At 42.7% G+C, this 10,433-nt stretch overlaps 1 protein-coding gene across 1 annotated transcript in view; it reads right to left on the reverse strand.

Moving 5' to 3' along the window:
* Positions 1-10,433, reverse strand: part of celf4 (CUGBP, Elav-like family member 4) — a 106,079-nt gene that overhangs the window by 14,691 nt on the left and 80,955 nt on the right. Inside the window, exons 4-9 of the mRNA XM_061832033.1 lie at positions 6,652-6,700; positions 2,919-3,047; positions 2,020-2,099; positions 1,462-1,602; positions 882-1,020; positions 347-499 (exon numbers count right to left, since the gene is read on the reverse strand). Coding sequence (XP_061688017.1) covers positions 347-499; positions 882-1,020; positions 1,462-1,602; positions 2,020-2,099; positions 2,919-3,047; positions 6,652-6,700 — 691 coding nt within the window. The remainder of the gene's footprint in view (positions 1-346; positions 500-881; positions 1,021-1,461; positions 1,603-2,019; positions 2,100-2,918; positions 3,048-6,651; positions 6,701-10,433) is intronic.

The following is a 10,433-nucleotide window of genomic DNA, read 5'->3' on the forward strand; positions in this document are numbered from 1 at the left end:
TCTTAAAGATAAAATGCAAATATATTTTACCAAACAGTTTAATACAACTAATTCGACTACACATGAGAATTGATTATTTCACATACTGCACTACTGGAGGGACGCCGCATACCACTCATGGTACCAGTCGCCCACTTTGAGAATCGACGAGAATTGACGTTAGGCCAGAAAGTAACATTTTCAATGAAGCGTTTGCGCATCATGTCCATTAAGGATGAAGCATGATTTGCCGCTCTTTCAAATAAAAAATCCATTTGAAGTGTGTAAAATGTAAAATGGTCAGGTTTCAGTGGAACACTGTGCTTAGATTTTGCATGAAAAATAAAGTGGATTATTATGGGTTTACCAGGGTAATGGTGTATCCCATTGGTGAAGACGGCTTCTGCGGGTGGCTGTCCATTTGCTTGAGGGGGCGGCATGCCAGTAAAACCATTGACACTAATGGGGGAAGGGATGCTGGTCACTGTAGGGGCACTGATGCCTGGAGGAGTGCTGCCGCCTGCAACAAGGAAGGAGTAAAATCAGAGAGGGTAACATAGAGTAATTGTCCATATCTACCCCCCAGAGACATTATGGAAAGTTTTACTTTGACTGGCCACCGGGTAACTCTTGAAAATGTCAGAGGGGGCGGTCCAGTGGTCCAGTGAAGACATTAAATGTCAAGGCTGATTTCCCATCTTTCTATAATCCTTTGAGTGATCCAAGTGGATGCAGATTAAATGTAATCAAGCCTCGTAATCATCTCACAACGCTACAAAGTCATATTGGAACTCTGTGCATATTATTCACTACATTCTGCGCTGCAGCTATTCCAATTTTTAAAGCGTGTTACATATTTTAGCAAGAATAGAACAAATGATAGATGCTTATACTGCTGTTACCTGACGTGGGTGTGAGTGGTGCTCCGGGGAGGCCATTGATTGTGGCCATGTGCTGCATCTGGGCCGCAGCAAAGGCAGCCATCGGACTGAGGTAGCCTCCCTGGCCGACAGATGCCATCAATGCTGCCTGCTGTTGCACCTAGATGGAGGAAGAGATTCCTCATAACATGACTCTAAAATGAACGGCACTTTTAAAGGACATGGATACATTATCCCTGGATCAGACTACAAGACAAATAAACATCTTAGAAGTTTTACAACATATCTTTGAGCGAGCACAAAACTGTGCTTGGGCTTTGAAAATTTTTCTTGTGAAAAGCCAAAGGGTTTTATATAGTATTCAGTCTGTATGGGTGCGTGATAAAGTTTATGATTACACTGCAAAGATCTAGGCATCAATTCCTTGTCCTCAGTAAATGTAAACTCAGGGATCCTTTAACCACAGCAGCACAAACAAGGACTTTTGGCAACCAAAATAATATTTTATCATTTAGGCTGTATTTTTTTTCCAGCCAAAAATGATGCCATGTAAACAGCCCCTAAATAATGTGTTTCCAAAATATGCTTTGGAGGGCCTTGCCTGAGCGTAGGCTCCGTAGGCGCCAAACTGCAGGGCCATAGGGTTGAAGATGCCCATCTGACCAGCCATCTGCTGCATGCGGCGAATGGTGCGCTCCTTATCGGTGTCTGCGAACTTCACCACCAGACTGGATGAGGCACCCTGCGCGTTCAAACACACACACACGCACACACACATTCACACATACCAGACAGTAGGTTAGTGTGTACAGATGGATGCATGACATCACCTTGTGTCCCCTGTTGTACACAAAGCATTCAGTATATTTTACTCCTCCTGTGAGGAACAGTACAGAACCATCCGAGAAGTATTGAGTAAATGGAAAAGAGAGTCTATGTTGAAGCTATAAGAATTAAGTTTGCTCTGCCAAGCAACCCGCTTCAAAGCTTTACTTTGCTCCTGATTTAGTTGGCATGGGTCAAAGGCAGGGGACACTCTTCCACAGAGGGATTAAAAAAGTATAACTTTTAGGAGGTAATTAAAGCTTGTTGCGATTCACCTCTGCAGTGACTCTTGTCACTCCCATAAATCTGAAAGCTCTCACGCATAGCTACTCACAGGCATTGTCTGGCTGCCGTGTAGTGCACTGATGGCCGCCTGAGCTTCGGCGTGAGACGAGTATTTTACAAATGCGCAGCCTAGAGAGAAAGAGAAGACAATGAGCATGTTAAATAGAAGGAGCTGAGGACGAAAATCATGCAATGGTACTGGGGAAGCTCGCTAGTTACAAATCATGCTTCTGATGGGCAAAGCTCTCTTTGCAGAGGAGGCAACCTGGTGAATTGCACTCAATAGGCGAGGTAAACGTTGACATTAACAACTTTGAGGTCCTCAGATGTGGCTTAAAAATGCCACAGTGATGGGAAATTGCTTAATATTGACAAGGCCTGTTGATGAATTTGAATGATCAAGTTACCAGTAATTATTGAACTAAAGCCCATTTAGCTAAGTACGCTGGCTGATGGACTCTTGTTAATGGAGCGTCATGGAGGCATCAGAACGATCAAGCCCACTGTAATCATCAGGCTTAGTTATCGAAAGACCGCAGTGTTGGCTGCTAAGCCCCATGATAACTTCAAGCAGTGTGACAACAGTATGAAAGGCCAATTCACTGGCATGATAGGAGGCTTGATGGCTTATAATGAGCTTGACTTAGTTTGTCTTTTTCCCCATGTAGGTTGACTTACAAGGTTAATTGGGTTCATTTAAAATGAGTTCCCATTTTATACCATGGACAAAGCTTTCGATTGACGTCTGCTTCTGGAATTTTCGGAAACTACAACGTTCTTGTGTGACCTCTCATTGACAAATAACTTGATTTGCTTTGATGTGACTCAACGTGGGCTGGTTAAGGAGAACTTGGCAAAGTCACCAACTGTCAAAGGCCAAATCATTTCTGTGCAGTACCGTGTAACAAAACTCTGCTGACCCAGTGTCACAAATAGCTAGAAACTCACCTTTGCTGTTGCCGTCCGGACCTCGCAGGATGGTGCACTCCTCGATGCCGCCGAAGGACTCGAAAAGGCGCCGCACGTCATCTTCCGACTGTTGCTTGTTGAGCATGCCCACAAAGAGCTTTCTGTCTTCTAAAAGGGACAAGGGTTCATTTATAATCAATCTTTTAGACTCACTGGGCCATGTTTTTGTGAAGGGGGTGATGGGCGGTGCAACTTTGCGTCAGAGGCCGGTCAGGCTGGTGATGATAGATTTCAGAGAGCTCCACCACTGTGGGCGTGTTTACAGCCTGTTCACCAAGCAAGTTCATTAAAATCGGGTGAGATCAGCTGTCTACATACTGCGATGCATCTCGACGTGGTTCCAGCACGTGCCAGTTGACCAACTTTCTCCCACCAGATTATGATGAGTACAAGTTGAAGGATAGACCCTCTTCATGCCAGGTACACCCGAGTTGTCAGAAAATTGGGAAAAACATGTCGCAAGCTGTGCTTTTGCATGAAAATCAAGATACGCCTGTTTTTTTTTTTTTTTTTGCGCTCCACAGCAGATGTACAGACAACTAAATTAGAGCCTACTGTATTGTCTAGAATATGTTTTGTTCCAATTCTGTGATGATGTGACCATAAAGAATATTTTCCAATAATTTAGATGCACTTCATTTGTAATTGTAGGGCGGAAATATTCTGTGTTTCTATTTTTAAGGGTCATAAAGTATCTGACCCAAACTGTCTCGCTCATCAGAATCCCTCTGTTGGCCTACCAGTCCCACTATTGCAATGTGGGGGAAATGAACACAGTACTTTTCACTGATTGCTTGTCACTAGGGATGTTCCACACTAGTTTTTTTCAGAGCCATACCACAACGAGTATTCACTCTTGAGTCCTCACCAACCCTGAGTACTGATACAAGATACACTTTTGATACATAAAATTTAAATTGACACGATGACATATAATTGTAAACAAATACTTTTCTTTCGTTCTTTTTGATGCACATGATTTGCCGATGTGTCAAACCGCCAGAGTCACTGAATGTGTGATCTTTTTGGCCTTACGTATCATTCACAGACTTCACAAGTACCTGATACCATGACCCTATGTAGATACCTGGTATGGGTACTCTCACATCCATAGAAGTCACAAAACCATCAGGTTCATGTGGGAAGTACCACGCAACTTATTCATTCTTCCGAGTGATCATTTTACATCTCATTCATTCAACTATGCAAATTTGGGCGGCAGCATTATTTTTGGTGATATAGCCATTGTCTACTTATTAATTTGAATATGTTACTTTGTATTTGGCATTACTTCCTGACACATATTTGTCAAACCTCCTTTGTAGAAGATTACGTTTTTGTGCTCCCAAGTGTCAAGAATGTCAAAAAGAGATTATTCCATCTGGTCAGGTTTATTGAACAATGGGGTCACTGTTGCTGAAATGCATGTAGAAATTGTACTGGAACCAAATCAATGACGAGGTTGTACCAAATAGAAAGTAGGCAGCATACTTTTGACACAAAACAAACAGCTGTAGGAGTGCAAATGCTCCACGCGTACGCATTAGAATGACCAGATGTGTTTGTCCACAGGTCAGGACGTGATTAACATTTAATTGAGATTCAAGTTACATTCCAAATTTGCATTTCCGGGGAGTAATTTATATTGAGCAACACATTATGGTTGTCAAATGTGCACAGACAGGATGCCAGCCCCTGTTTGCTATAAATGAGAGGTCAAATTGCGCTGGGAAACAAAGGCATCACTTAGTGCCATACAAAATCTTTGTAAAAGGTCCAACATCTTCACAAGAGAGGTCATTCATTTGATAATACACTACGGAAGAGACTTTGTTCCACATACCAACTCAATTCTTCTTCTATAATTGGTATAAAATACCCATTTGACATCATTTAGCAGAAAGTGTCAGTCGACTAAAGACATCTCATATTTAAAACTTGTTTGATTTGTTGTTAGACAAATAAAATGTGAGCACTGTGTGTTTTGTCTTTGGCAGGGAGCACACAACCGATGTGATTGAGTCAATGAATGAGTGTCTGAGGCAGACGACCAAAGTATGTTAGTACACAACAAGAGCAGATGGGTTGTGTGTCAGCCAGTCTGTTCTAACGTGACATTCTCGAATCTGAGCTTTGTGGAAATTGATGTATACGTTGGGAAATTAATGAGCCTTGCCGCAATCGCCTCCAAGTATGCCCTGCAAATGAACACGCATGTAGGTGTGTGTGCGCCCGAGTCGACGTGCTCACGGTCCGTTCCCCACAGCCTGTGCCTGACAGGGTGTCCTTGCCGAGTCAACAAGACTAATCTGAGCTCTGGCCTTGCACCGGGGGGAGGTTGTGGGGACGGGGGGTGTTTACAAGAGTGGGTGTGCATCCGAGGTGCAAGACGCACGTCCTATGCACACGCATCCTGAAATTGCACCCCCCCCCCCACGCCCACGCATATCCACCGATGGCCAAAGCCGTCAGTTCCCCAGGGAAGGCACCAATAAACATTACATCTTTCTTTGCGAAAGGGCTGTTAACACACGCTCACACACATTTACGCACACATATTCGGCTGGAGAGCAAATCAATATACAGCAGGAAGACTTAAGAGTCCCGATGCAAAGCCCCCTCTCTCTCTCTCTCTCTCTTTGGAGCACACCCACGCAGTAAGGTATGACAAAAACTCTCATTTATTTCCTTTTTTGTTACACCTAGCAGGAGCATGGCCAATATCACCAAACAGCCACAAAAGTGTTTAATCTACATAACACAAGCTACAATTTCACATCCTCAAATGCCTTCTTTCCATTCCTTGCTTTATACCTGCATGCATCTATATTTCTGCTCATTATCAATACAAACTCGCTTTTTTTTATTTGACACCTCATTTCTTGTTGCTATTTGACGAATCTTGGTTGTGAATATGTACAACTACAATGCTCTCTGAGATGAAAGCTGTGGAATAGAGTAAGAAACGAGAATTAAATAAGGGAATTTGATTAAGAGGACTCGGGAGGGGGGGGGTGCTGAAGATGAGCAGCTGGGGAAGACTTAAAACACAGGTGTAGCAATGTCTCTTCTGCTCCATCAGTCTTTGACTTCGCAACAATAGCAAACTACGTCCAACATTGTTGTTCCAATCCATCACATGTTGTTATTCTTCAAATTTGCCTCCTTGTTTTGTTTTACATTACATCATTTATCTGGAACAACAGCAAAGTTTGAAAGCTATCTGCTCCTGTTTGATATCAAGCGCAAGTCGCTCCCCATTTCCAGATGTAGAAAATGTCACCAAATACCAAATCAACAGTTCATTGTCTTGATGCAAAAATTCAATATTTTTAATGACATTTGGAGACAGCGCCATTAAAGGACAAAAAAATTACCCGTCGCCCCTCATCCAAGCTTAACAAGATGTGTGTGTGTGTCCATTTATGAACTGTATGCATGTGCTTGTACATATGATAAAACTCAGACAGAGGAGCTGAAGGCCATGCTGGCCAACGGTGGACAAGCTCTGTTTACATAATGTGTTCTGAATTCTGGAGGCTCTGGCCACACTGCACTGTCAGCCTGCGTTGAGGTACAGGCCATTGTGTAATGGGATAAATAATGGTGAGGTTGATATGCACAGGCAGCATGTTGGGGTGGGGGTGGGGGTCAGAATAAAGGCAAAAAGTAGCAAAAAAAAAAAGGCATGGGAAAGCAAAATACACCATACCTCCTCGACTCTCGCTGTCTGCTGGCTTCACCTGGATTGGTCTGTTCATCTGTGCAAAAAACAGACAAAGACTAAAAATGCAGAGAAAATAAAACAGTTAACAGTATGAACATATGTATGGGTAAATACTTTCCCCCATCTCGCCTAGATTTATTTATTTTTTTAAGAATCACTCATACAAATTGTTGGTAAAGTGTGTTAAAAATATCCAAAGCTGCAGCACTTGTAGACATTGCGTTGGGGGACTAGCTGGTTGGGTTATGGGCTCCAAATATGATCTGATCTGAGATGAAAGGCAGGGGAGGGCTGGAAAGAGGACTGAGGAGAGGAATGACGAGAGTGCAACAGGGAGGCAAAGAGGCTGGTTGAGAGGTAACTATAGGTAAGATCATCATGCCAATGTGGACTTTGTACCCTCACTGACCACAACTCTACAAAAACAGCACCTGCACAGTCCGATGAGATCCAATACAGGTCCGACATAAAAACATAGGGTAAAAAAATGACACTATTTGAAGAATACTGAGTTTTGATTCCATTAATCACCTCTCCCGTGGAGGTTATCACTAAGTTTTATCAATGTCAGTTTGTTTTGTACAGGATCTCACATAAATATCCTCACTAATTTTTTTGCAGAGAAGTAGGGCAAGAAATAACCTATTAGACTGTGATGTAGATCCTAGTTTTGCAAGGGATTTTTTTTACGAGATTGTTTGTAATTTCCCCGTGAATAATGCATGAGGCTTAACCACAAAATTCAGGCAAATGAAGGTGGGTAATCTTTATTTTTTGAAGTTTGTACCATTTCCCCCCTCACAGGAGCAACAATATCAACATAAAAAAAACTATCCAGGTCACATTTTGAATTAAGGAAGCCGTCTAAAGTTGCAAACAGTGGCACTTATTTTCTAGTTCTGGACTTAAAATCACGGCTGAAGAAAAGAAACAGGCTCAGTTTTTTTTAGTAGTGTTTTCTGGTGTTTTTTATTTAAAATAAAAAACAAAGTTGGGATGGACCAAAGCAAGAGGAGTGTAATATGCAGTGATCCTTTCAACGAAGATGAAGCCTTTTGGTCAGAGTTTGGAATTAAATGGCTCACGTTGACAAGCATCCATTGTAGTACCGTGATCAAAAGTAGAACCCAGGTTAGTTAACACCTGTCTCAGTGCCATAAATCCTCACTGGCTGGGACCAGACTCCTCCTTTCCTGCCAGCTTGCCAGCTGATTCTGATTCTGATTCTGATCATCTTGCCACGCTGCATTGGATCCTGCTTAACTTTCTCCCATTCATTCTGCTGCAGTCATCGTCCTCCTTACAGCGATGGCTCCTTTCTCGCATCAGTTGTGGCGGCGCCATAAACATCTGTACGGCTTCTTGAGATCGGATATCGGAGAGTTTCCTTCCGCGGAGATCACCGTCTTTGTGGAGGGCGATAGGCTGCTTCGCCGTCTCCACTGCTGTCACCGAGGACCTCGGGATTGTCGGAAGCCCTGTGACTAGGAAAATGCTTGCTCCCGGACTCAATTCTGATTGGTGTAAAGCTTCCTTGGGTGTCATAAACGGCACTACAGTATATACATGTGATTTATCTTTATTCTAAAAGAAAAGAGACCCGGTGCTCAAAAATGAGGGAGAAGGAAGATAAGCCCCCCATTTCCGCTTTCTCGGCAATGGTGAGGATTACAATTCTAAAATTTTCAAAGGTTGGAGTTAGCCCAAGTAGAGATGTCCAGATACATTTTGGTGATGATTGATTGAGATTTCTGGACATTGTTATATGTTAAATGTTTCAGACCGTCTGAGTTTTATCCAGTTCTGTTGATGATGTCCAAAATTAGTCAGTTATTATTAATTGTATGTATAGTACTGGATAAAGGCCTTTAGATTATGTAAGAAAGAAACGTATTGTATCCGTGAAAAGTGCCAAATATTTTTTTTTCCTACCAATTGTCTGATAAGATCAGGCATTTGAATAATTTTCCAAATATTAAAAACTTAAAATGGTGAATGTTTTTCACGAGAATTGGCATCCATTTTATCGTGCGGAAGATACCCATCCCACAAATACAAACGGACTCTTTCAGAATAATAATTTTGGGTTTCACTGGCTATTCAGGTAAAAGGCTATAAATTCATAAAATAAGCACCTACTGTACACACAGTGAGGGGCATCACTACACGTCTTTTGCCAGTTTACAAATTATACTGATGGGCGCGCGCACACGCACACACACACACACACACACACACACACACACCACACACACACACACACACACACACACACACACACACACACAGTTTGTCCCCCATTGAGACCTTTCCAGTGTCAGTCCTCCCGTCATTTTACTCCTGCCTGTCAGACATTCCCTCCGCCTCAGCACCCAGCTAAACGCTCGCCTCCAATCAATTTTTAATAATGCCAATTGCTATTCTGCCAGGAGGAATGGGGAGACGTGGGGTGAGAAGAGAGCAGAGCCGAGGATGCAGGAAGGGAGAAGTGGGCTGGGAGGGGGTGTTGAAGCGTTAGGTTGGAAAGGTCAAGGTTTTGATGCAGCATCAGTGTTTTGTTAAATGTCATTAAATCCTTTCTTTTGAGTTAGCTGATACACTCATCATCGTAATGAATGGTTCAGATGATACAACAAAGCAAAAGCCTCGGGGGCAAGGAGGACACAGTGTCACCACGCAAACACAATTAATGCTCGGACCTCCAGCCCTTCCTTTCGTCATTCTCAGGCTAATATGAAATCACATCATTCACCACAACGTTTATTTAAAATAGAGTTCCCCGTTCCTCCTTCTCTCTCATCTCCTCCCTCTGTTTGACAGCCAAGAGAGCCCTATTAATGTCTTTAATGTGCTCTGATGCATTATTTATCAGACTCGTTGTTGATATGGAAAAAAGAACAGGACGGCGTAACGAGAACTGGGAATGCAGTGAGCAAGTTAAAAGATTTATAAAAGAGCTGGATGGCAAAGGTGATAAGGGGAGTGATGGGAGGGAGGCACAGGGCAAACTAATTGTAAACAAAGGTAGTGTGATAGAGGGGAAACATTGAGTGAATAAGGAGAGAGGACAAAGGGGAGAGATGAGGACATAGATCAGAGTATGGGACAAGGTCAGCATGGAGGTCCCAGGGGGGCCATAAGCCTGCATACATATGAGTGCTTTTACCATGACCCATACTAATGGTCTGGCCTCAATCTGACCTAATTGTGTTGTGCCGTCACTGGTTTTAAACACAAGCGCTGGTCTCAACACACCAACAACTCAGCACTGAATGCTTTCTTGATTTGTCCTCAAAAGATGAAACTCATTTTAACCCAGAATCTAGAAATCCAAGTATAACATGAATCCAATTTATTGAACGTTGCTTCTCACTTGAGTAGCAACACTACAGTCTCTGCTCATAAAGTTGTGCATACAGTTCAAAACAATGTGAGGTGGCTAAGCTATTATTTTTCTTTTGCCACTAAAAATCTGAGTGAGGTTTCATGGGCTTTCTACCATTATCTTGGCACCAGAAAATGCTTAAAAGTCAATTTTACCATCCAGCCCATAGTCCAAGGTGAATTAGCACTAGTCATCTGGATAACTTATGCAAAAAGTGTTGTTAAAAGTGGATGCTGACTAGCACTAATCGTTCCCACACAAGGACTGCAGTAGTGATTGCCAACGCCAGATGACACCATTGAGCAACGTAACCAACTGTAACCATGAACTCCTACAGCTCGTGCGAGAGTGGGAAACATGAGAGATGTGCACAAACCGTACA

The sequence above is a fragment of the Syngnathoides biaculeatus genome, chromosome 10 (genome assembly GCF_019802595.1).
Source record: "Syngnathoides biaculeatus isolate LvHL_M chromosome 10, ASM1980259v1, whole genome shotgun sequence".
Lineage (NCBI taxonomy): Eukaryota > Metazoa > Chordata > Actinopteri > Syngnathiformes > Syngnathidae > Syngnathoides > Syngnathoides biaculeatus.